Here is a 27759-nt window from a genome sequence, read left to right as displayed (position 1 = left end):
ATTTGCAAGTTTGCCTAACTCTATTCCAACTGCATAGTTGGTCCAGTGAAAGATACCACCCTAAGAAAACCTTGCCTGAAGTACATAAAGAAGTATTTTTCCCCAAATCTACAGTGTCTAGCATTACCAAAGATGAGCAGACAATCACTCTAGGCCAGGTTATTCCAATGACTGTGCACAAACTCCTGTTGGAACCATTGGGAAGTTCTGTTCCAAAAAAAATCAGTGGTATTATAGGTCTTCAACAATAATAATTCAACAAAACTCAGTTTTCATGAAAGGAGTTGAATTATTATTTTCCTTCTTTAAAACCTTTTATTTTGGGGTTTATTTTAGGGAAGGAGGGGACACAATTTCATTAATTCATTCCAAACCATGCATTAAGCAAAAGCCTACTGAAGTCTAGCACACTTATTGTTTGCAGCAGCATGACAGCATTTATACATGATCCGGCAAACCAGAAAATCATCCCTATGGTTAATAAAGGAGACAAACAAGTAGTTTTCAAGACAAACAAATCTCAATTGAAGGCAGAAGGCTCTTACCATCAAAACCATCTTCCTCTGTTCCTAATTCATCATCTGAGCAGATGTTCAGCACATTTACCAGCATCTCTGTAACTAGGGACAAAAACAGATGAGAAACATGAACACTGGGTTTTCCTGATCAATCTGAGAGTAGGCTGTAACTGTAGTATTTTAATGAACATTCAGTACACAAATAACACCCATTTTTAAAACAATTTGGACCTTACATTTGTAGTAATATAAGCTTCAGTCCAAGGATTGTATGTGGTTAATAAGTATCTGTACGCAAGGTTTATAGGTTAAAAAAATTAAAGGGACACTGCAACAATAAAATGTCTATAATATAAGAAAAATTAAGTAGTGCCTCTAGCACATGGCTCTCTCACATATTCTCATTGTATGTCTTTCTACCATTTCACGCACTGCTTCATACTCTCTGAATCACTAAGAACAGGAATCTAGATTACAGCGTAATGAAAATGATAAAAATCAGCCTTTCCTTTTTCCATTTTGTGTAGTTGGTTGTTTTCTTTCATTCAGCTTGAAAAACAGAAACAGTAAAATTGACTTCTCTCTTTTCCCTTCCCTAGACACAATGCTGCAGCTCTTTAGTTCCAGACCTTGATGACTCAATAAATAAATACTCTGATATGAATAATAAAATAAATAATGAAAATATTTCTACTAATAATACATTTTTGTAAAATTGATTTTTACCAAACTTAATGTTGTGAGATTAATGTAAGTTGACAGTGTCCCTTTAAGGTCAGGACTTACTGTAACAGTAAAAGTTATATTATTGCTGAGAGAACAATATGTTTAACTTCTTTCATTTTTTTGTGGTGCTCTGAGCAGTCTGCCTCAAGCTATTTCTAAACTGCTCCTAGCCTTTTTAAAAAAGTCAGCATTGAAAAGTGCACAATGCAAAAATCACCCAAACACCCCCAAAACCAACCCTCCTTCCCACCAAACTAAAAATAAACAGGCACCCAAGGAGATGGGATTCAGAATTCAAAAGCCAAAGTTATAAGGTAAAATGTGAAGTCATTAGCAGATAAATAAGTGAAAAACTCCACTACTTCTACATGGAATAAGCATCATTAAAGGTGTTACCAGGAGTACCTGGATTTGCACTAGCTACAAAGGTTGAAGGTTTAATTTCACAAATGAGGTCAATATTAATATCCTCTTCTGTGACAGCCATGATTGCATGGGCATATTAAGGGGGTGAACAAAATTATTTTGTTCCTAAATTAGTTAGGGATTTAATATTTTTGTTCCACTTGAAATATTAATGGAAAAATTTCCACGTTGACAACCAGTGCCATTAGCATGGTGTAATTTACAGCTTCCTACCTTAACTGGCCTTTGAGGGGAAAAAAATCTATAAAAAAAAAAAATGGTGGTAGACCATAAATCCAAGAGCTTTACTTTGTTAGAGGAAGGAAAAATACTGAATACTATGATTTGGGCCCTACATACCCAAGGGACTACTTTCTCCCTTATTTTCTACCATGATGCCTGAGGTATGCTGAAGGAAATCTCCTGCAAATACCATCTGTGTGGCAAGTTTGTTTGGAACACTGTCTGGGAAATTTGTTCTATTACATATGATTTTATTTTACTAAGTTTTAACTCTTTATGATTTATGGAGGCTGTTTTTGATAAAGGCATATAAATCTAGTAAATAAGAAAATAAAACTAAATACAGATTCTTTCTGTATTTGTCCTTTAATCAATTAAAGTCAGTTTTATGAGGAGCTTGACCATGGGGCATGATATGAAAAGGAACAGTGTTGTTTTTAAGACCATCATTACAAATCTCTCTTACAAGTTTCACACTCCAGCCCCAGGATAATATGCCCTTAGGGTTTATGGAAGTTTTCTGGGACAAAGTTTACAACAATCTGCAAAATGAATCAAACCATAGGACTGGCTTAAAAATTTGGACTGGCCATATTATGGATTAACAAATGATTTCTTTTTTAGAAATCCTAAAAAATGCATTGGACAGATATCAGAACTTCCGCCATCAGTGGGAACATGCACAGGAAAAGACTATGCCTTGCCAGACATAGTATATCATATGTATATGTCACGTCCCCAGTGGCCCAGAACTTCTCTTTGCTATCAGCTTCATTTCAATCAGCCACTCAAGAAGTGACTGCTTAAAGTACAAAAGATTAACAGAAAAGAGGTGATCAGGACTGCAGGTCAAAGTCAAAGCTGGGTATATTTCTAATTGCTTATTAACAGAATTCTATTATTCTAAGTAATGCTTCATTATAGTTTTTGCAAGAAATTGCAGTTACAACAAGGAATTATAACACATTGCAAGAATTAAAGTTAGTTTCGTACTTCTCTAGTTTGAATCTGGTTGACTTGTTGGGTTTTAAATACTCTACCATTACGTTTAGGTTAATAGGATAGGCCATTATATTATTTTGTATCTCGTGCACTTAACACTTACAGCGGGTTTCAAAGCAACATCAGGAACACTAGTGTCCAGTAAGAGATGCCTTCAGCATAGAATGACACAAAACTTAAGGCTTTTTTTTTTTCAGTTCTGGGATAGCTTAATTAAAAAGTGAGTCCCTAGCCTCCCCTCCCCCACTCCAGTTCTAGAAAAAGTAACTTAGCAAAGCAGACACCAGTGTGACATAGTTTGAATTTGCTGACCAGTGGATATCACATAACTGAATCAGCAAGCAGGAGGTCAGCTGGAGAAAGATAAGACAGTGGTGCAGCAAATGTCTCCTTTGATGTTCCCCAATCAATATCACAACATGCCTCAAGAGTTCATAAATCAACAGTTATATTCAAATAAACCCAAGTTTTTTTTCCTCCAACCTGAAAGGCCCATAAAATTTATTTCCAGAGCACCAACATAGTTGTCATCACTGTGTCCTGAAGAGAGCAGTAAATCCTAAAGAACAAAGGCTCTGGGACTGCCAATGCCATAGTCTGATCAGGAAGTATTCCTGATTTAGCCTTTCCATTACTGTCAAAAGCAACAACCTGTCTTAGACCACCTCCAAGCTATTCTTGTACAGCCATACAGCCCACATCACTTGAAGTGTTATGGCTATGCTGCCTGACTTACTGTGGCCCCCTATCCCGTTCAATATTGTAGCAGCCATGTATGGTGCAATTTTGCCTACCTTTCTCTCCAACAAATGGCAAAGACCAGGTAAACACATCCATGAAATTTGGAAGCCAGTATGGATGAGGGGAGCAGTTGAACTGTCTGATATTCATAACGTTGTTCTCGTATTTCAATACTGCAGCTGAGAACAAGGAAGGGAAGAAAAAGATATTAGCTGTACATATGATGATGATGACTAGAGTCAAAGATAACAACAGTAGTCAAGACCTTCCATGCCAGAGCTCAGGCCTCTATTTCTGACCTGAAGGAATAAATCTTGACTGGGAGCTGAGTAGGTACTTACCCTTGGACAGTCCTGGTCCTCTCAAACGGTATGTGACAAGCTTTGGAATATGCTCCATTTCCACATAAATTACGTCTTGAATCTTGCAAAGTTCTGTATTATACAGTGCATTCCTTTTCACAGAACCAGTGTGTGCGTGTGTGTGTGCGTGTGTGTGTGCGTGCACACGTGTACACCTAACTCAGTGCATGTCTAATAACCACACTGCAGTTTCTAATTGACAGAAGAAAGCATTTGTCATTTAATTGTTGTTAGAGATGCTAATCTTTAGGATAACAATGATACACCTTCAATATACTTCATCCATAGGAAGCTGCAGCACACAACTGAACAATCTTCTCATAAGATGTTGTTCACATCATGCTACATTTTGTTTAGCAATACTTTAATGGAGCCCAATTGTGTATCATTTAGGTACAGAATCATAGAAAATTAGGACACTCAAGAAGTCATCTAGTCCAACTCCCTGCACAAAGCATCCCCACATCATCCCAGCCAAGGCTTTGTCTAGCCAGGTCTTGAAAACCTCCCAAGATAGAGATTCTACCACTGCTCTGGGTAACCTGTTTCAGTGCTGTATTTCCCTCCTAGTACTAAAATTCTTTCTAATATCTAACCTAAACTTCCCTTGCTGCACTTGAGACCGTTGCTCCTTGTTCTGTCATCTGCCACCACTGAGAACAGTCTAGCTCTATCCTTTTTTGAACCCCCTTCAGGTAGTTGAAGGCTGCTATTAAATCCCCCCTCACTAGACTTCCTCTCTAAACCAAATAAGCTCAGTTCCCTCAGTCTTTCTTCAGAAGTCACCCCTCACCATTTTTGTTGCCCCTGCTGGACTCTCTCCAATTTGTCCACATTTTTTCCGTAGTACCTTTCTTGGCAACAAGGGCACACTGCTGGCTCATATTCAGCTTATTGTTCACTGTAAGCCCAAGGTCCTTTTCTATAGAGCTGCTGTCCTGCCAATCAGCCCCCAGATTGTACTGGTACATGGGACTGTTCTGTCCTAAGTGCAAGACTTTGCAACTGTCCTTGTTGAACCTCATGAGATTTCTTTTGGTCCAATCCTCCAAATTGTCTAGGTCACTCTGAATCCAAGCCTACCTTCCAGTGCATCTAGTATACCCCCCAGCTTGGTGTAATCAGCAAACTTGCTGAGGGTGCACTTTAAGCCATCTTCCAGGTCTTTGATGAAGACATTGAACAAAACCAGCTCCAGAAAGAACCGCAGGGGCACTCTACTTGATACTGTCTGCCAACTAGACATTGAGCCATTGATTACTACCCTCTGAGCCTGATGCTCTAGCCAGTCTTCTATCCACCTTACAGTCCACTCATCCAGCCCACACTTCCTTAGGTTGCCTGCAAAAATGTTGTGGGAGATTATATAAAAAGCCTTGCTGAAATCAAGGTATACCACATCCACCAATCTCCCCCTATCCACAGAACCAGTCACCTCATCACAGAAGGCAATCAGGTTGGTCAGCCTGGTGAATCCATGCTGACTGTTCCTAATCACCTTTTTCTCCTCCTGGTGCTTAGAAATGGATTCCTTGTGAATCTTCTCTATGATTTTTCTGGGGACTAAGGTGAGTCCTCCTGCAGTTCCCTGGGTCCTCCTTCCCCCACTCTTCCTTAAATATGGGCACTCTGTTTGCCCTTTTCCAATCATTTGGGACCTCTCCTGATCTCCATGGGTTTTCAAAGATGATGGCCAGTGGCTCTGCAATAACAACAGTCAATTCCCTCAGCTCCCTGGGTGCATCTCATCTGGTCCCATTGACTTGTATATGTTCATCTTCTCTAAATAATCCCTAACCTGTTCTTTTGCCACTGTTGGCTGCTCATCTCCTCCCCAAACTGTGCTGCCTGGTTCAGTAGTCTGGGATCTGACCTTGCCAGAGAAAACTGAAGCAAAATAGGCATTGACCACTTCAGCCGTTTCTGCATCCTCTATCACAAAGTTGCCTCCCCCATTCAGTAAGGGACTCATACTTTGCCTGATCCTCCTTTTGCTACTGACATAGTTGTAGAAACCCTTCTTGTTACCCTTCATATCCCTTGATAGCTACAATGCCAATTGTGCTTTGGCCTTCCTGACTTCATCCCTACATGCCCAAACAACGCTCTTATAGTCTTCCATAGTTATTTGTCCAAGTTTCCACTTCTTGTAAGCTTCCTTTTTGTGATTTAGTTTACTGAAGAGTTCCCTGCTAAGCCAACCTGGTCTTCTGCCATATTTATTAGTCTTCCTGCACATCAGGATGGTTTGTTCCTGCACTCTCAGTAAAGCTTCTTTCAAGTACAACCAGCTGTCCTGGACTCCTCTCCCCCTCAGCCTGGCTTCCCAGGGGATCCTGTTCACAAGTTCCCTGAATAAGTCGAAGTCTGCTTTTCTGAAGTCCAGGGCCCTTACTCTGCTGCTCTTCATCCTTCCTTTCCTCAGGATCTATCCTGAATTCCATCATCTCACAGAAAGGCCAGAAATCACCCTATTTAGACAATGAACTCTTGGATTAGAGCTGTTCTAACCCAAACAAGGGACTAATTTTTAAAGTCTGATTCTCAAAATCCTGATTCACATGAGAAACCCTTTTGAGGTCAAGAAGGCCACTTTCTCAAAGAAGGATCTGTGGGACTGGTCCTTTAGTTTGTGTCTTCCACATGCACTTTTACATACCTTCATATGTACAGGATCAGAACCAACACTTGGTAAGCATTACACAAGTTTGGCCCTTACCAAAACTGAAATTGTTACATTTGAAGATTGCCCAATACTGCGCTGACAGTATGTTGAAATGCTAAACTAGAAGACTGAACACTTGGGTAGAATGGGTTGTTCAGCTCTAACAACCCATTCGGTCATATAGTCAGAGCAATAGGGCTGGAAGGGACTTCCAGAAGTCATGTAGTCCAATCCCCTGCTCTGAAGCAAGCTCATCCCTACTAAAACCATGCCATACAAACAATAGTCTATACTCCACGTATAACTACCCTCAACTCTGACAAAATATAGACAACACCCTGACCTGCCACTGGTAAAGCAGGGGAACCACAGCAGCCAATGTCTTGCTTCTATAAAATGCTGTCAATGTATGCTTGAGAGGTCCCAGGCAGAGGTCTACATCCCCTGCTATGGAGGAAGACAAAAACCTCCACAGTCCACACCAATCTGATCAGGGAGCAAAATTCCTTCCTAACCTTAAATATGGTTATTGGTCTGACCCAGAGTCGAGGGGCAAGACCCTCTAGCCACCAGAATCAGCATACCCCAGTTGAAGTACCCAGCCTTAGCTGTAGCCAACACCCAATACCTCTGGAGAAGCTTAAAACACCCTGATACACACAGCAGAAAAAGGGGGGGGGGGAAGGGAGGAAGCAAAACCCAGAAGCATGGGAAACACCCATAGTATAAAATAGGAATAGCTACACTTAGGATTATCCCTGACCAGTGGCTGTTCAACCTCTTCTTGAACTTCTCCTGTGACAGAGTCCACAATTTCGCTTGGCAATTTATTTCACTGCCTTACTACTCTTACAATGAAGAAGTTTTTCCGATATCCAATCTAAATGTGCTCTGTTGCAACTCCAAGTCACTGGCTTGCAACCTTCTCTTTGCAGCAAGAGAGAAAAGGTGCTTTCCGACATTTTTATGGCAGCCCTTTAGGTATTTGAAGACTGCTATCATGTCTGCTCTTCAGTGCCTTTTCTACAAGCTGAACTTGCCTAGCTCCTTCAGTCTCTCCTCATATGACTTGTCTTTCAAGCCCTTGATCATCCTTGTTGCCTGCTTCTGGACCCTCTTTAACTTCATGTCTTTTTTAAAATGTTCAGCCCAGAACTGCACACAGTACTTTAGCTGAAAACTAACCAACGTCGAAGAGGCACTGTCACCACCTGTGTCTTGTACCTAATGCTTCTACTGATGGAGCCGGAAACTGCGTTCGCCCTTTCTGCAGCTGCATGACACTGCAGACTCATACTGAGTCTGTGGTCTGCCCAAGACTCCCAAATCCTTTTCCATACAGCTGACATCGGCCAGATGTCCCCCATTTTGTATTTTTGATCATTTCTCCCATGGCGTAGCACCTTGCATTTGTCCACATTGAGCTTTAACCTCTTAGCTCTAGCCCAACTTTCCAATCTATCAAGATCCTTCTGGATTGATCTTGCATCCTTCAATTTGCTCACAATCCTTCCCACAGCTTCATGTCATTCGCAAAGTTGCTCAGGAAGCTTTCTATGCCAGGATCCAAATCATTAATAAACATATTGAAGAGCACTGGGCCCAGGACAGAGCCCTGTGGGACTCCGCTGGAAACCTCCTGCCATTCTGACATGGACCTGTTAATAATTACCTTTTGCTTACAGCTATTGAGCCAGTTATCTGTTCAATTTAAGCTTCTTTGCTGAATTTGTTGTAATAAGGTATTAAATGGGGACAGGGTTTTGTTATGAACAGGTGTCAACTATACACTGAAGTGAACTCATCAGCTCATTTCAGTGAGGTTAATACAGCAGCATCAAATTTGTTGGGCTCCCATGGGTTGGGTGGGGCTTCCTGTGGGTTGGACAACTTGCGAGCAGTGATGTTAATCCTTATAGTTTTGGCATGGCTTCAGTACCCAAGGAGTTAATACCCTCATTGCTAGTTCCCCACTTTCCCCAATTCTGGTGGAGAGTAAGGAGGGAGGAGGCAGGTAGTGTTAACTCTCTGGGTTTCAGAGCTGCACTAAAACAGCAGGGATTAACACCCCCACCACCACCACCACAGGGGCTGCAGCAGTCACGGCAACAAGCCCTGCAGGTTGAATCTGGCCTGTGGAGGTTGGTGGTCCAGCCTGCAAGAAGCCCCCATGGGCCACCTGAGCAACCTCTGCAGGCCAGATCCAGCCTGGAGGTTGCATGTTTGCATGTCTACAAATATTAATGACTTCAGTAAGTAGCAGCTAGTTAGACCTGAATTGTTTATTTAGGATGGGAATAGATGTTACCTGATTGTGTTGTTTGTGCTGTCATAAACATTTTAATGGTAGAACAAATGCTGGGCAAATAGATGTTGATATCTTGTTGCACCGCATCAAGGAAAAATCAGTGGAGCAACAAAAGGTGGTAATAGACTCTTCCATTTTATTGTAGAGGACATCTTTGTGGTGGATGGATATAAGCAGCCAGAGCTGCTTGTGTTCCTGCCACCTTGGGCAGGTGCTCTGGGGATCTGAAGGCTCCTCAAGCCCCTGGAACACCTGCTTGCTTTCCCCACTTATAAAAGAGGCATCCTGAGGAATCTCAGAGTGCCTCTCCATAAGCAGGGAAGTTGGTGTTCCCTGCTTAGCTAGACCTATTCCCCACAATTAGGAGGGAGTGGGTTTGGCTGGATTGGGAAAGAAGATACATCATATCACCCCTTGTCCTGCACTACCAAGTGCAGAACAAGGGACAATGTGGATTTTCCGCAATGAAGTGGATCAGCTGAACCATGACACATTGTGGCACAGCTGATCTGCTTCACTTGACAAGTCTATTTACTTCAGTGAGGGCTTTGTTACACGTTCATTTCAGGTGGCTCCTGGACCTCTTAACCCCTTTACTGTCCACACATTAAAACCTGAAACTAGTTTTAAGCACGCTTTGAGTGGCACCACTTTAAGTCACCTAAAGGCAGGTATTCCATTAATATGTGGCAAATCCTCACAGATAGCCACCCAAGTTGCAGTCCTCCAGCATCCCAGATGCAGTGTCCCCTCCCTCACCCTCTTGCTCTGTGTGGACAAACTTCCACCCCCTGATCTCTACTGCTCAAGGAGCAGTTCTCACACCAAGCCAACTCCCCCCTCCTGCCCCTGGGGTTGTAAGTTTCCCACCTCTAGGGGTGCAACCTCATGCAAAAAGCCTGCAGAGCTCATGCCAGCTAGCCAGATCACAGAGCACAGACAACTCTAGGAGTGGGTCTAGGGGGGAGCCAAGATATGGGGCTCCATGAACTGGGGCTTTCTTCCTAGGGCATGGGCAATAGCTCCTTCCAAAGCACCTCTTTTCACCACTCCCAGCTCCCAGCCACCCCAGGAAGTGTGACCAGCACCCCCTCTCCCCCCAAACCCCAATCCCAATTTATTAAAATATGAGACCTTTAATTTACTTCATCTTTATTTCTTTTAAAATTCTTTTTATTTTTATTTTATCCTTCAGTAGCTGATTTCCTTCATTTCATGACCCCTCCCCATGCCCAATTTCTTTCTACCTCCCATTTCACTATATATCCCCATCCCATTAACTCTTTGCCTATCAGCTTCATGTTCTCAGCCCCCCCCAACCCATCTCACACCCCCAGCTAGAGAAGGAATAGAAGCCTGTCTTCGCTCACCAGCCCTATAGCGGCAACTCACAGCTGTAGCTCCTAGTCAGGCCCCTGCTCACCAGCCTTCTAGTGGCAAGTCACAGCTGTGCATGAGGGGACAGTCCGAGAAGGTTTTTAGCCTTAAGGTGCAACAGTTCCAAATTTGAGCTAGCACTAAAACTGATCAACATCTGAGCAGCTCAAAGTGCAACATGTAAAAAGGCCCGATGTACCAACTACAATTAGACCTGCACTGTTCATTTAGAGGCAAAAGGTCACACGTTCCATAACTAAAAGCTCAGGTTATCCAATCCCTTTCATTTTTTAAAGATAATATAGAATATTTAAACAGAAGTCTTAAGATGTCAACCATATTATAACAAATAAGGAACAACAATATAACTGGAATATTTAAGAAAATTGGACTGATTATATATCACAAGTAAGATGCAGGTACATAAAACAGAAAACTTCCACTACAGGGATTTCTGAAACATAGAAACAAAATGTTTCTGTGCTTGTAACAAAAAAGTTATTTTTCAAATGGCTATTTGAAAGGTAATTCACTTCTTACTAACTCCCACAAACTCTGAACAATATAGTTTAGCCAAAAATCTAGACATGAAATCAGATATAGTTATTTAATCTGGGCTTAAGATACTTAATGATGTTGGATCATTCATCACAGTTACAAAGCTGAAATGTGTCTGTGCTGATGATTTAGGCATTTGTAAGTATTGCTTAAAAATGAGAAAGCAGAGAAAAAGCAGCAGGGAAGTCTGTCTTTAAAAGAAAACTAAATTCTCTCTAAATATACTTTATTTTAAAATGTATCAAGTATGAGCAGAAGTGTACCTTTAACTCATGGTGCTTAGTAGAGCTGTGCGAAGCTTCAGTCTGTATCTGATTCAGCAGAGATTTGGCCCAATTTAGTGGCTGAATCACCGAATCCAAACTGAATCAGGAGACCCTTTAATCTCTCCGAACTGAATTGGAACCCTCCAAATCGATATGGAGAGATTCAGAAATATTCAGGAAGTAGACACAGCTTTAAATGTTTTTTCTACATATCTCAGGGTACCAGGCGGCTCGTGAATGCTGTGATGCTGGGGTGTATGGAGCGTTGCACAAGAGCACAGGGGGCTCCCCAGGGCACTCGGCAGCAGATCTAGAAGTGGACCAGAAGCACTTCCAGTCCACTTCTGGGTCAGCCAGGGAATGTGTAGCACCGCCCCCCCCGCATTCCTCCAGCTTGATGATTGGTACCTCCTGGGCAGGCACCAGGGGTCCCTCCTGTGGCCAATCGCCAAGCTGGGGGGGTGTGCGGGGGGAGGTCCTCTGTGCACTCCCTGGCAGACCCGGAAGTGGGTGCTAAGCATGCAGAGGGCCCTCCTACGCTCCTGTGAGACGCTCCATCCACCCCAGCACTGTAGCATTCATGAGCCACACTAGTAACTCAAGGTATGTATAAGAAACATTTAAAGCTGTGTCTATGGCTGAATCGCTGATTCTCTAAATCAGCATCAAATCTTTGAATCAAGGAATCAAATCACTGTCCCCAATTCGGGCTGAATCCAAATCCAAATTGAATATGGCCCGTTTCTCACACCCCTAGTGCTTAATGCTTATGTCGTAGGAAGTATTTAGGATTACAATGGGTTCACAGTGTTCTTTTGCAACTCATCCACCCCTACGGCATATATAATGCAAATTCAGTGGTATATAATAAGCACACTGTTAGCAAGCAATTATTAATATGGTAACACTGGATTGTAAAAATATGGTAAGAGTCTGAGAAACAAAACCACCTTTACATTTATTAATTTTAACCTCCCTGAAACATGACAAACTCTTCAAAATATTAACACTGATATTCCAGTGAAATTTTATATAACCACTTCTTCCTCTCTAGGATGATCCCCAGTCCATTTGCAGAATAGCAACTTTACAGATACAGTCCATGGTGAGGAACAGATGTTGCATTTGTCCCAGGGCAAGTTGTGCCTATTGTTGTGCTGGAACAGAAATATCCCAGGATTTGTGTGTACACACACTATATTCTAACCAGGATTTAGTGAGTGGGTGAATGTATGGCTGCTTTTTTGCCACTGATTCAATTATGCAATTTTGAGATAACTATTTAGATGCATTTTGCAATGTCCTGAAATAAACTGGAAGTACTTCTTATCCCACAAAACTTTTTGGGGTTTATCTTAGGACAAAAAACGTGGATGATGTCTAAACACCTGCAAGTTGCCTAGGGATAAAACCGTTTATCCTAGGAAAAGTGTATCATGTATTTGTAGCCTATATTACAGTATCATCATGGATGATGAAACAGGTCAGCTGTAGTATAATTACATTCAATAGGTGTGTTAGTTTATGCCAGAGATTAATGCAATTCATAGTGGACAAGCTTGTTCCCATGGCCTATGTTAACTTAAAAGTAAACATTTGCACAAGGCATTATCACTACTTTTCATCTTAGGGTCTAAGGTTGCATTTGGCAAAACACTACATGCATACAATAAATGATGTTTCCCTTTTTCAACATTTTCCCCTGCTTGGTCTATATAAGGGGGTGTGAAACTGATACTCTGATACATTTTAACTTTGTTTCTTCAAAAAGGTGATCTTAAATCTATACCATAAACAGCAGGCCATATGGCCTTCAAATGAATTTAAGAGGAACCTCTTTTTTCTCAATCCCTCCATTTTTTGCTGATTATTACAGAATCAAAGTGCTTCAGAAATGCCCAGAGCCTAAGTACTCATGGAACAGCAAAGGACCACTCTTTGTCCAATCTAGCAAACTGTTATTTAAAAGGGGAGAGGAGGGGACTGGCAGGGGGGAGGGGTGAGAGTGGACTGACCAGACTCTTTAATATTCCATAGTTACATGGATACCTACTCTGGTTTTCAGTAAAATGAGATAGAAAAGCTCTGCTTTTCTGATTTTGGTAGTAATGGGACAGCCATGTCACCAGTTTTAATAAGCGTTCTCTATATTTTGCCTGAATTCATCTAAAGGAAATCAAGATTCTTTCTGTACTGATGCAGAGCTGCATGGAATACTAGTAGTCTTCCATTGCTGGCTGTATTGTAAGGATAAATCAACACTGTGGCTGAAGACAAATGAAAGGGATTGACAAGTGAAAGGGATGATTTGAAGATGCATTTAAACCAGGCTTGGTGCCTCCATGCGTGTCTTCCCTTCAGGGCCGATAGTGCTGCTCCGGCTCCATGTGCCACCAGCCTGGTGGGCACTCCTGCAGAGAGGTGGCTGGGGGCTGAGGGAGCCGGGAGTTGTTGGGGGAAGACATGGAGTGCTCACCCAGCCAGCAACATGTGGATCTGCAAACATGGTTATGTATGAGAAATTCATAACCCCCAAAATGTATGAGAAATACATAACTCCATAGTTGCAGCTCTAAATCCTTGAGTACAGAATGAATTTCCTAGTAATTAAAAATTAAATTGGTTAATTAATTTGAGTTAAACTTTACATTTCTCATAGAAACAATTTACTACCTTAGTATAGTAGTTATATAAATGTTTCAGACTTCCTTTATCATTAATAGCTATTGAAATCTTGTGCAGAAACTACATCTGATGATTTCTTTTAAAATTAATGGTAATTCTTTGATATTCTTCTGAAAACTGCTTCGTTAGCACAGTCTACTAAAGTCAATTCCATTTAGAAATCTCTTAATTCAAAATGGTTGCCAACTTCCATTGTTCACAGTGGGGCCAAGGATGCTCTTAAGTAAGATGCTGCTAGCTGTGCTCTACTTAACAAATAGTAAGAAGCAAAGACTTATTGAAAAAAAGTGTGAAACAAGTTTTGGGGTGGAGTGTCTTTAAAAATCAGTTTAAATCACAGCAAATACTAAAATGTATTTATCTCCATTATGGTTATATATTATCATGACAGAGCACAGTTAACATTCTTTGAATATCCTACTTATGGATTTCTATAACTTAACACAAATATAAGGGTAGATTTCAACTCTGAATTTCTTGGATTGATAACTTGGTTTGAGAATCAGTTTTGTGAGAAATTGTAGGAAATTGATATAATAAAATACTAAGTTTCTTTTGTTCAGTAATTATTGTTATTAAATCCTGGTCCCACTGAAGTGGAAATGTTTGCTTCGATGCAAAGCTTAACCTCAGCCTTAACCGTGGAACCTTAACTTACATATCTACAAAGAAGGGGGAAAATAATGACTGAGTTTCATGAGTTAGGAGACAGTTCAGGGAAAAAAGTGTTGGTAAACATCTGTCAGCTGAAATGTTAACAAAAATGGAGGAATTATTTAATGACATCACTAGATTAGAGTAGCATTAGAGTAAAAGATAAAATGGAAAAGGAAAATTTAGATAGACTATATCAGAAATATCTTCCCTAACAATACTTTAAGTTTCCTCTACCAATATTTTGAGTTGTTTATTTAAATTGGGGAATAATTTCGTAACTATTCCCCAAGTTAAATAAATAGTTTAGTGAATTTTGTAAATGGAACAAAACATGGTAAATGTTGCTAACAACTTTGGCATGAGCAACAATATGGACGAGACACCCTTTATCAGTTTTTTGCACCATTGTTCTTTAGGTTAACAAATGGTCTTTTAAGATCACAAAGACAGTGAAAACTGCTCCTGAAATCTGGGCTGGATAAACAAATCAGAATATTACATAATTCCACTCTTTTATGCCACTACTATTTCCCACATATGTCAGCCCATCAAATATCAGATTGTTCAGATGCACTAGTCTGCATTTTTACAGCTAGAAATTAATTTTTATATTCTTTCTAGATCCCTTTGGATTATTTATCTGTCTCAGCCAGAGTCCACAACATGTTGCATTTTGATGTTCCCTGTGAATCTCAGTGACATTTACTACCCTCTTTTTCAGGATACTAATGAAGATATCAAACCACAACATTTTTCTAATTGTGTAGATTCCATTGCACCATTTGTTTTTGCTCTCCCTTTGTCTGATTTTCCCCTTGAGAACACATGTAGATTTGGGGAAAAGATACTACGTTAGCTTTGCCAATAGCTTCTGACTCTCTAGTGGATATATCAATCTTATGAGATGTAATCTTTTAAAAAAAACCCAAGCCCTCCGAGATGACAGTCTGCCTTCAGACAGCTAGTTAAAATGATCCATTCAGCCAAAAAGTCTGCACTTATTAAAGCGACAAACTAAAATATTAACAATTGCCAAGAATATACGAAAGTGATTGCCATTGCAGAATATTGTAAACTTTCTCATTTCTGCTCTTCCACTGCATGTCCCAAAAATGATGTAAAAGAAAACAAAAAAAAGTTTAAAAAAAGTATTAGAATGAAAGTTTAAATTTGGTACCTGGGGTCAGAGCAACCTACTGCCTTCAGGTCAAACCCAGTCCATTTTAATAACAGCTGGTTAATTCCCTGTTTCCACCTAATCTACTGAATGTTTCACTAAGAGATGTCTGATTGCAGCTGCCATTCTGGTCATAGGCGACTCATAGGGGGTGCACAGGGATGCATGTGGCCCCCCTGAAGGGTCTGGTGCCCCCCCCCGACAGCCAACACTGATGCTGTTAGTAGGGCTGGTCCCCCCAACAGGGCTACCACCATCAGCGGCTTTTGTGGGTGCCCCCCCAGATTCAGGAGGCACTAGTCACTCATGATTCTGGTCCTCCATGTTCTGTACTCCATGCAGAAGGCTGTTCTGTTGCCCCCCTCTGCTCACTGTGGCCACTGATTTAGCCATTCCAAGTCCTTGCTTGACATGTTTTCTGGTGGCAATAGTGAACAGAGACTGTGGGGATGGTGGATGGGTGAGAGAGGAGCCCTCCAAACAGAAGGGCTAGAACAGCAGCCAGGGAACAGCTGCCCACAGCAACAGCCGGATTATAAAGGGGTGGCCCACCATTAGTAAAAAGTTGCCAACCGCTGCTACAAATCAAAGCATGGGCTATTTTTTGGCATCCCCATCCTGTTCCATAAGAAATCTGTAATAGTGCTGTGCTGACTATGACACGCATACATGGTTGCACCCATTCGCAAAATGCGTACAGGATTTCTGAAGTAGTCCATGTTTCTCACGAAACCACCAATTCAACACTATTATTAAATCAGAATTTGTTTTCTTGAACCTACAGATCTGGGTCTCATGCAAGCACATAGTTGCCATTTATCATATATGAAAAGCATGAATGTAACAGTACTTCTTAACATGTCCTATCATTTTAATTACATTAACAATTTAGAGACCTACAGGATGTACTGACCAGCACCCTGGCAGTCAATCTGTTTTATTCTGCCATGTGCCTAACTTTTATAGCTGAGGCACCATACAGACTTTAATTTCCCATTTAGCTTCCCAGTACTTAGTGAGAGTGAGTAGTCTAATAGTCCTAAATATTAATTTCCCTGAAATAAATCCATATAACATGACACTAAACATGACTGGCTCTGTCCTGATGCTAACAATATCTTATATGCTGTCCTGTACCTGAAGAACAAAAGAAAACTCTTGCCAGGAATCCATCCTATAAAGTACTGAACATCATTTGAGTGCCAAGTACCTACAAACCCCATGGAAATAACCCTGCAGAACAATCAGGATCAAATCTTCAGTGGAGAATTTTTGTTTACCATGCTGCAGATAAGGGATAGAATCGTATAAAAGATGCAGGGAAGACAGGAAGCAAACAAAAGTGAATATGTAAGAGACTTACAGATTGTTGAAACTCCCTCCCCCTCCCTCCCTGCCCCAAGAATCAGATGAAGGTAGATAGATCTCCCTTGGCATATATTTAGCCTTTTGAAGTAACTAGGGACTAATTTTGTCATGCATAACTCTCAATTTATGTTCAAGAAAACAGATTCCACATTTTAAAATAATAGAACAACCTTTTCTAATGTGTCTTCAAGGTTTTAAGCTGTTACATGAAGATGGAAATACTTTTTAGATTGTAAATTTATCATTTCCATAAGCACTCCACTCCTCTGGTCTAAGCTCTGCAAGGTTTCTTGTGGTGCACTGTGGGAAGCCTGATGGAAAATAAGGAAATTTGGGTTTGGGGTAGATCAAATTACTAAAAAATGATGATTCCTCTACCATCATTTATTAAGTTTACCAACTAAATTTTAGAACTGATGATAGGCAGTAAATAAGCACCAAATGCTCAACAACTTCACTGATACAGTCATCAACATGATCAGAATGATGCACATGCATCTGCAGTAATAGGGAAGGGATCTGACAATGACTTCAAGGGACTGCTGATGTTCTAGTAACACAGCTACTAGAGGCTGACAAGTGGAAAGATAAAGTTAAAGTTAACTTTACAGAGCATTTATCTTGGCAATGGTGCTCAATCTTTTGGCCCCGCAGGACAGATGAGTGGCATGGGCTGCATCAGCCCCACACACCAGGATCAGGCCTCGAGGCCCTGCACAACTTCCACTCAGCCTCCCATGCTGGAATCAGGCTCCACTCTGCTCCCAGCTGGCCCCACATACCAGGATTGGGTTGTAGCCAGCTTTGCACACCAGCACCAGCCCCATGCCACCCTACATGTCTGATCTAGCATGCAGGGCCAAGCCATCCAACCTGCAGGGCTTGCTCTGGACCTAAAAACTTGGCAACAGGGAAGCAGTACCATCACTCCCTTGTCATCAAATTTTCAGATCTATGCAGAGCCCTGCAAGCCAGATGACACAATGTTGGGGGGCAGATTGGGCCTGTGAGCTGGGGTTGAGGACCACTGATCTAGAACAACTCTACTCTGTATAGATCTGAACCTACCCAGGTACCAGTGACTGATGGGACAAGGTAGGAACATCAGGATGACAAAGGCTACTTCCCTTGCAATTTACACAGAGCTTACCCAAGAGCCACAGGAGCAGAATATCAATGTGAACATTTCCCTTTACACAAAGAATGAAGAGCAACTGCTGCTGACATGGATGCTGTAACACCTAATTGCTCCTAGCTGGAAGGTAATCAGATAGATGTTAGTAGATCAATTGTTGGGACTGATACTGTGCAGGTCTACGTTGTTATAACTGTTTTGATCTGCCATATCATAAACCTATTGGTGACTTTCTGTAGATCAGTGGTCTCCAACCTTTTTAACCAGGATATCACCTTTGGCATTTAAAAGCCACCCAAGATCTACTGAGTGGTGCCGCCACCCTCCTCCCCCCACTCAGCAAGTAATTCTGTGGGGAGGGAGGGGGCTGCAGATCAAGGCAGAGGGAGAAAAAAATATTTGAGGGTGTGCCTCCCCAACAGGTAAGGCCCACCTGGCCAGGGCCCCACTCAACTTACCTCTGCTCCTATCTCTGAAGCACTGTCCCTCACTGTGGGGTTCTCAATCTAGCCGCTGCCCCTCCCCTGCCCCAAAACTGACCTGCTGGGCTGGGGCATGTGTATGTATGTATGCGGGCAGTCAGCCCCCCACTCCAGCCTTGGATTGACTCCAAGAGGCCCTGAGATCTACCACAAGAGGCTCCAAGATCTACTGGTGGATCAAGATCCACTGGTTGGTGACCACTGCTATAGATGGTTTTTGAATGGTATATAGGCAATTCGTCCTCTTCTGACGGATCAAAGACTATCCATCAGAAGGATTATTTCTCACTGGTCCTGAAGGCCTGTAGAAGGTATTGCAGACAATTCCTCCATCTACAGTGATGTAATAATAATTATGAGAAGGTGGTCTGGTAAAACTCATGAAGTTGGGACAATAAGAAACTCAGGCTTGTTTGCTTGAATGAGCAAGGAAGTTCGCTTCCCCAGCCACTATGGAGGTAGAATATTTCCAGTCATTCTTAGGTAGTTGGTTTACCCTCTGCTTTGCTGGCTTATGAAACCTTTTATTGACACCTGGACAAAAGTAGGTAGTGATTTAACTACATGTTGATTACTTGATGTATTCATCCAGAAAGCAAGTGTGACTTGGGAAGACTCAAGGGCAGTGGTAGTACCCTCTGAATAGGATGTATGTTTTTCCTCACTATGTGCCATATCATAAATGCCCACTGTATGTTGCAAATATGTGAGAGCAAGGGAGAAATCCTGGAGGACAGATGGGAGTAGGAGCTAGATAGATTTTCAGAACATTGCAGTAACACCCTCTACTGCTGTCTGGAATGTGAACATAGGACTGTAAGAAATCTCCTGGAGGACAAAATCTGCTCTGGCCCTTACCTCCCATAATCATAAACCTATCAAGCTCCATCTTAAAACTAGTAAGGTTGTCCGCCTTTCAGTCTTTTAATGACGGACTATTTTAAAACATCCTTGTGATGGTCAGAAACCTTCTCCCCCCAAAAAAATAATTCATGGCAAATTTATACCTACTTGTTCTCAGGCCAACCTCATGCTTTAATTTAAACAGCTCCTCTCCATTCTTTGTGTAAAAGGAAACAAAGCTGGGAATGCACTGCATTCCTCCTTTGAAATCAGGGGACAGCTGTAGGTAATAAATGTAGCACAAACAAGGGAACTGAATGTTTGATTAGGAAATAACAATGTGGGGATATGTTATGACATTCATGGGTTTAGATATAAGCAAAAACAAAGTGCAAATTTAAGACCAATGGAAATGATGCATAGCTAAACTGAAGAGTCATCACGAACAGTAAGTGATGAGCAAAAATGTGTTCACTTTCTCTGTTTACTGTGGCATTGACTGTTGTAGGAAGCAGCTGTAATTTCAGTGAATGAAATCAGACATTCTGTTTATTTTGTAGTATGTTAGAAACTTTGGTGATGGGCTAGATCTTGGGGGGGAGGGAGGTGGTGAGAGGATGGCTCCTCTGGAACTTCTTGGCCTGCTTTATCTGCAATATGTCACCTCTTAAGACCATATACTACATTTTAACCCTTTGAAAACACCCCTGGAAAGCATATCCACACTTCTCTGCCCTCATGGCCCTCCATCTTTTTTCCCCCCCCCCCGAGCTAAAACTGTATAAGATGGGTATCTGGATAGCTGCCATGTTGTCCGTTAGATGGATAGCTACAAAGAACGAACCAGTAGTTGCAAGTGGATCCCTGGAGTTTTTCTTTACAAATGAAAATGTCACATTGAGGAGAGTCCCCAAGAGACAGAAATGTCTCATTCAGAAAGTCACCTGGCAAACCAGGAAGGTATGTTGTGTTGTTTTATCAAGATGTTGCCCACACCTTATATAGGAGTGAAAGGAACACTAGCTACACGGGCAGTCCCCAATACAGCACCTTTGTCTCATAAAGTACTTACCAAAATGGAGGACTGTAATTCCTTTAAGTACTTTTTGATTATACAGATCAGCATGAAACACTACAAAATGAATAGAATTTTGTGGTCATTTGTTCTAAATCCAAATGCATTTTAGTGCTTTAAAATTTTTTTGCATTTTGAAAACATGTCTTAAGGCAGGTAGGGCATTTACCTTGGAGGAAGTCTCAATTTCAGTAAAAATTGAGTACACCAATGCAAACACGAGCCACAAAGCCTATTCTATTGCTGTTTTTATCTTTATGTTTCCGCAATTACAGTGAAGATGATTCGCATTCAATCTGATTTTTTTTAACCACTACGGTGCCAACATTTTGAGGGGAAAAGAATGGGTAGATGGAATAAAGCAAAAATCAGCAGAAGTGGTAAGTGCACCAGTGGTGATGAGACTTCACGTAGGAAGAAATCAACCTGTAGAGCAGTGGTTCTCAAATGTTTCTTTTTGTGGACCACTTGAGAAGTGCTGAGAGTCTCAGCAGACCACTTAATAAACTTTTTTTTGATCTACAAAAAAGCATACAACTCATATTTTAATATCAGTAGTCTTACCTTAAAAGTACAAATATTCTCGATTGTTCTGCAACCTTTCTGCAGACCACCTGAATGGAGCTCGCAGTGGTGGTCCGCAGACCACAGTTTGAGAACCTCTGCTGTAGAGGATTCAGGCTTTGATGCCTTAAATATCTAAGAAGTTTTCAGGCCTTTGTAGCCTGACTTCAGCCATTTACCTCATGAAAGCTCAACTTCAGTAAATGAATAGGGCATTCCTAAAGCTATGCTCCTAGCTCTGACCACCCTGGGCAGAGCGCCAACTGTCAGTGACTAGGAAAAGGCAATTTAAATTCTGTTGTGCACTGATATTGTGCAAAGTACTGATTGGGAGATCTCCTCTCCGCAACACTTTTTGGTTGTGTGCTGACAGAGTTCTCCTTTGCAAAGGTGCCAAGAAAGGGCCAGCCTAACTGGGTAGACAGCACATGTGGCATCTAGGGGTGACAAACTGAATGGGGTGGCAAAATAGTGTGTACACACCTCACATGTGCTCACTGGGTGCCACCTCAGGAGTCTGGGCATGTACAATAAGCAGGGCAGCTCTGGTGCTGCTCTGGGCCTCTGTCTGTTACCTGCCCTCACTGGGTACATTACAAGGGAAGGCAGCAAGATTTCATTTGCCTAGGGTGGCAAAAGTCCTTGCACTGTTCCTGTGTCAAGACAGCTGTTTACATAAGATTCTTGTGTAATCCCTAAACCTGGGGGTGGCTCTACATTTGCTGGCTACCCTGGTAAATCTCTTCTTTAATGGACACATAGATACTAGGGCTATGCAAAGTTTTGGTAGTCGATTCAGAGGAGATTTGGACTGATTTGGCAGCCGAATCTCCAAATCTGAATCAAATCAGGAGACCCATTAAAAGGTCTGAATCGAATTGGAAGCCTCAGATTTGATTTGGAGAGATTTGGAAAGCTTGCAGTAAGCAGCAAACAGAAACTGAGAAAGGGAGGGCGAGGGGGTGATCTTTCATATATGGAAAAGGTTGAGAGGGGACAAGGACTGCTCTGATATTGACATCTGTAGCTGGCCAGTGATTGTGATCTTTCTCCGAGTTCCTTCCAATCACAGTGCTCTGGGGGAGTTACGTAGAAACAAGATATAAAGCCGTGTCTGAAATGATTTGTACCTTTTGTGAGCTGTCTCTCTCTTGAAGCAGCAGCAGCATCTGAAAGGCTCTGACTTGCTAAGTAGTCTATTGTTAGCTAGTCTCTCTTTTTGTAATTTTTATCCAATCCTTTCCTACTTACCCTTGCCTATAATCCCTATTGTTATCTCTATCCATTCCTTTCAACTTATTCTTCCTCCAAAATCCTCTTGTTTGTTCTTGTTAGTCTGTCTTAATTCTTTCCCTCCACAAAATGAAATCTGTGTTTTCCCTGACAGTGTCATTACTGTGCAGGAAAGCACAACGTATATTACACACAGACATTTTGCAGCATACCAAACATTATGAAGCGTGCTGGAAAGGCAGGTGCCAGGTGTTCTGGCAGGGGAAAGAGAGGGGGCAGAGGGAGAACTGCAAGTTCCCCTCACCCCAAACATAGACGCACCCTCTTTCCTGGCAGCAGTGAGTCTTCTGCTGCTAGTGGGAGCAAGGAGGTGGTAGCAGTGCCTGTACCTGCACCACCACCACTAACCATCAGCAGCATGACACTGTCTACCCCAGTTTCAGTTCCCAGTGTGAGCCTGCCAGTGCCAGAGGAGGAACTGGATCTGGAAGTGGAGGAACTGAGGGCCATAGTGAAGGAAATTCTGGGGAAGGAGGGGAAATCTGAGTTTGTGCTCCACATTACCCAACATTCCCCTAGAGGCAGGTCTTCTTCTCTAGAAGGCTCTTCAGAGGAGGTTGTGGGGGCAGGTGGCTCAGCTCCTCTTGTTGTTGTGCCTCGGCTTGGTGAGGAGGGAGATAAGGCAGGATCCCCACCCTCAACACAGAAGCAAGTGGGTAGTGTTGTGTGGGATCATTCTGAGGTGGCAGATGATCCCAGGTATGCTACCTGCCATCACTGCCAAAGGCAGATTATCCAGGACAAGGAGGTGAAACACTTCACCACCACAGAGATGCTGTTGCATCTCAGGATGCAGCACCCCCTTGCTCTTGTTCCTCCTCAGCCTGGCACTAGTGGGAGCATGCCCCAAAATAAGTCCCACTCTCACTCCAAAGCCCCCATCCCCCCCCAAAGCAGAGGCAGGCCACCCTGGAGCAGTGAGGGAAAGCCACAGATAAAGGGGGGCGTGTTGCAAGGGCAAGTGAGGTCTCCCAGAGCACTGAGGAGATGCTTGCTCTGGATGGCCAGCCCTTCTCCTTTGTTGAGTGTGCAGGATTCAGGCGGCTTATGGTGCTCGTGGCCCCATCGTACCAAGTGCCTGCACACCCCACCTTTAGTAGGACAGTGATGCTCTCCCTGTATGCGGCATGCAGGGAGTATTTGAGGGGTGAGCTGCACAAGGCAGGGCCACAGGTAGTCTTGTACTTCACCTTGGACATCTGGAGCAGCCAGGACGGAGATCATGCCTACCTCTCCCTCACACAGCACTAGTGGAAACAGTCAGGGCGTTGGTGGGCTCCCTGTGGCAGTGATGGATGAGTAGAGGTGATGGATGAGTCCCACATAGCAACAGAGATCATGGAGGCCATGAACCACATACTGCAGGGGTGGTTCGTTGGGCAGGGTGAGCTCACCCATGGGTTGACAGTCACTGACAAAGGGGCCAATATGGTCAAGGCGGTGTGTGATGCCAACTTTGTTGGCATCCGCTGTGCGGCACATAAGTTCCACCTTGTAGTCAGGGACACAGATCCCGGTGATGGCACTGTTACTACCAGCCAGCTCATTTTGAAATGCAGGAAGGTGGTGGGCTATTTCCACTGGAGCATCAAGGGGGGCAAGATGCTGTGGGACAAACAGGCAGAGCTGAGCATCCTGCAGCACAAAATCATGCAGGATGTGGAGACTTGGTGGAACTTCACATACCTGATGCTCAAGAGGCTGGTGGAGCAACAGAAGGCCATCCATGAGATGGCTTTGGTCAGGGAGATTAGGATCAGCACCCCCTTAACAAAATGGAGTGGGATACCATCTCCCAGGTCTTGGTGGTTTCCAAGCCGTTCCTCAAGGCTACTATGAGCCTCATCGCTGGCAATGCCTTCCTTAGTCAGGTGATCCCCGTAGTGAAGGAGCTTGACAATGAAATGGAGAAGTTTCAGGGGATTGATGTTCCTGGCTGGGGCAAGCTGCTTTCACCAGAGGTGCAGGCACTGGTGAAGCAACTGTAGGAGGGCATGAAAAAATCCCTGGATTCATTGTGCTCCAGTACGGTCCATGTGCTGGTGGGCATGTGTGACTCAAGTGCAAAGGAGAGTGTCTGCAGCAGCAAAACCCTCCATCACTGGACAGAGGTGCTGGTGAACAGTCAGGGAGGCAGAAGGTCAGAGGTGGTAGGATGCTGACACCCTACCACACCTTCTTTAGATCCTAGTTTGGTGGAGCAGTTGGTGACCCTGCCTACTTGCTTTTTTTTTTATTTGCTTTCAGAAACTTGAGGTGAACTTTCCCAGAAACCCCTGCACCACTCTGCCTGAAATCTGGCAGGCCTCATGCCCACATGAGGGGCTACCATCCCTGCTGTTTTCATCCTCCTATGCCTTAAGATACACACGTGATACGAGTCTTGCTTTCAACAGTTTGAGGTGCACTTTCACAGAAACCCCTGCACCTATCTCATTAAACTTGGCAGGCTTCATGCCCTCAGAAGGGACTACCATTCCTGCTACTGTCATCTGAATCTGCAAACAAATGACAAAATTATAGGCATTTTAGTGATTCCCCATTATAGTCTATGTCCAAATTGGTGCTGACTCTCCGAATCTGAATCAGCTGAATTGAATCAGGACAGTGATTCAAATCATCAGATTGAATCACTGTCCCTCCGAATTGGCCAAATCCAAATCTGAAGTGAATACTCGCTGCTTCGCTCAGGCCTAATAGATACCTGGTGTTAAGGGAGTTTTTGGTGGGGGGAAGAATGGCTATTTTGCTTTTAGTGCTTTGTGGAAAGATATCCTTCACATAATTCTTAGGTTTAGTGGTGGCATTGATTGCAAAAAAGCCATCCAGTCCTCCAATTCTTCTAGTACAGGTAAGGTGCAGCAGGACTTCTGGAGATTTGGTTCTTGTCCGTTGTCTGCAGGTACTTCTATTGAAGCTTCTTTGCTTTGACTTGGTGCTGGGACAAGCTGTGGGAGTGCATTCCAGAGGCTCTTCTCCACATGGGACAGAAAATACGATTCTCCAAAGAGGGCAATCAATTCAGAACTTCTGAATCTGTTCTCATGAAAGCACAAGCAAGTACGGCTGCTATAACAAGCATGCGAGTTTCCTACTCACTGGTATAGAAATCAGGCACTTCTCTTTGCTCATCAGATTTTAGAGGGAGGTAAAATCCAGTTAAGTTAGAGTAGTAGACTGCAAACATAAAAGGAAGGCTGATGCACACAGGAATCAGTGCAGTGTGGGTAGTAGTTGGAGGAACTGCCAGAAGCCCAGCAGTGTCCATACGAGCTTGTAACAAATAAATAGGTTTATGGGGAGAAGAGTTACTTTAGTTCCAAAAATGACTTATTGCTACCCAAGATGCTAAATATTTCAGTTTGAAATCAGGTTGTATGTAGTCATAAACCACTTTTAAGCAAAGCTATCTATAGTTACTTCAGTGTAACATCCCTAAGGAGATAAGTTTCTGTCCGTCTTCCCTCACCTTCACTGAAATTACCTAGTCAGAATGTTTGCATTATTAATGACTATGTCTGCTGCAAATCAACCTGCAATTTACAAACAAGATCCCAAATCATACAGCTTTGAAAGGCACGGGATAGCTGTATTTTCTTTCCTTGAACTGAGTAAGCAGCGGATTGAAGTCAAGATGAGACACATGAGCAATGCGGCGTGAAAAATATTTGCATAGCCCATTCTGAATGTCATGAGCCAGTGGTCTCAAATCTCATGAGGAAAAAAAAAGTAATCAGAACTTTAAATAAGAGAGGGGACTGGGAACACAGAACAAAAATGGATAATGCTGATATTAAAAACACATGCCAAACACATTATGATTATCTGACAAAATTGCAATGCTTTTACTCCATCATTAATTTACTTTCAGCTCACTTGGATGAAATCCTGGGAAGACCTAAGCTCCTCAACAGCAGAAGCTGTTGCAGATAATCAAGCACCCCTCAGGATTTGGTCTTTGACTTATTATCAGAAGAACCTCAAAACAGGGATAATAATCTCACCTAGCATGCTATCTGTCATACCTAAGACTTTTAGAACAAGAAAGATACCTCACTTTTTGAGGCTAACAAGAGAAAGGGCAGAGCGATATCAAGTGTTGACCTTATAGGTGCACATGTAAAATTCAGATCCTGAGTGTTATTTAAGCAAGACTCTTTTATTTAATGCTTTCTATTATGGCAAAAAAATGTGTTGTTAACCCACTAAATTCTCACACAGAGAGTTTCGTGTCAATTCTAGGTAAAACTGAAATGTTGAACCAAATCTGCCTATTTCTACGGACTGGCAAACAGCAGTTACTGATTTATGAATCATTTATCCAAAACCTCCTACCAACAAATAGCACATTTCTCTACCCTGAACCACTGACATTGTAAAACTAATTTACATTGCCATTACTGCATCTCCAATCCCTAAATCTCTTGTGCTGACCTGCACTGCTAAAAATCAAAATAATTTGTTTAAGCACAATCCAGCAATACTCAACCAAGGTGCCACCGCACCCTGGGGTACCTTTAGATTCTTTCGAGGGTGCCATGGGATGTCATGCAATGTGAGCACTGTTAGGTATACAAACATGACTCACAAGATAACCCCAGAGATTTCAAATAGAAATTCATAGTGTTAAAAACATTCGGACCTGCTATGGTTATTCTCAGTTCTCTACAATAGAAGAACTACTCTATACTTTTTCTGTAGGCAGAAAATGAGTGTAAACTAAGATCTGGCATTTTCTGAGGGGTGCCTTGAATCTAAGGAGGGGTGCCCCACATCTAAAAACTGTGAGAACCACTTCTCTAAACTCTACCTTTGCTTTTCTACCTTGAAGAGCACATAATATTAGCAGAGTCTCCTCATGCCAGATGAAGGGTATGTGCCTAAAAGTTTGCAAAGAACTTTTTTCCAACTATTTAGTTGGTCTAATAAAAGATACCGTATCTATCCAAAGAACCTTGCCTGCTCTAAGCTCTTTACTTGTACCTTAAGTAGCTACTGATAGCTCAACTTTGAGGTTGCTGACAGAGAACCTGCGGTCATTTTTTTAATGCAAGTTAACATGCATTTTGATAATACAAAATTATACTTAATGTGGTATCTAGCAGTAAACCATCTCACTCCCCAGCGTACAGTAGGGCATTCACTTAATAGCTTTAAAATGCTCAAAAGTTTTGTTCAATAATTATTTAAATGATGCCAATGCCAATCTTCTTTCTTTTGAAAGATTTATGCCAGATGCTTTTTTTTTTTTTTTTAAATGAAGGCAAAGACTAAAATCACTAACATTATTTCTTTCAGAAAGGATAAAC

The 27759-nt window shown here is 42.3% G+C and overlaps 1 protein-coding gene across 1 annotated transcript in view; it reads right to left on the bottom strand.

Annotated features, from left to right (window-relative positions):
* The window catches only part of PPP3CA (protein phosphatase 3 catalytic subunit alpha), a gene marked incomplete at its 5' end in the record, with an annotated part of 217284 nt that overhangs the window by 34157 nt on the left and 155368 nt on the right, over nt 1-27759 (bottom strand). The window contains 2 exons of the mRNA XM_019552626.1: nt 546-620; nt 3689-3814. Coding sequence (XP_019408171.1) covers nt 546-620; nt 3689-3814 — 201 coding nt within the window. The remainder of the gene's footprint in view (nt 1-545; nt 621-3688; nt 3815-27759) is intronic.

Source organism: Crocodylus porosus, unplaced genomic scaffold (genome assembly GCF_001723895.1).
Source record: "Crocodylus porosus isolate Cpor-Errol unplaced genomic scaffold, CroPor_comp1, whole genome shotgun sequence".
NCBI lineage: Eukaryota > Metazoa > Chordata > Crocodylia > Crocodylidae > Crocodylus > Crocodylus porosus.
Note: the sequence above shows the minus strand (reverse complement) of the source record. Positions and strands in the feature narration are given on the sequence as shown.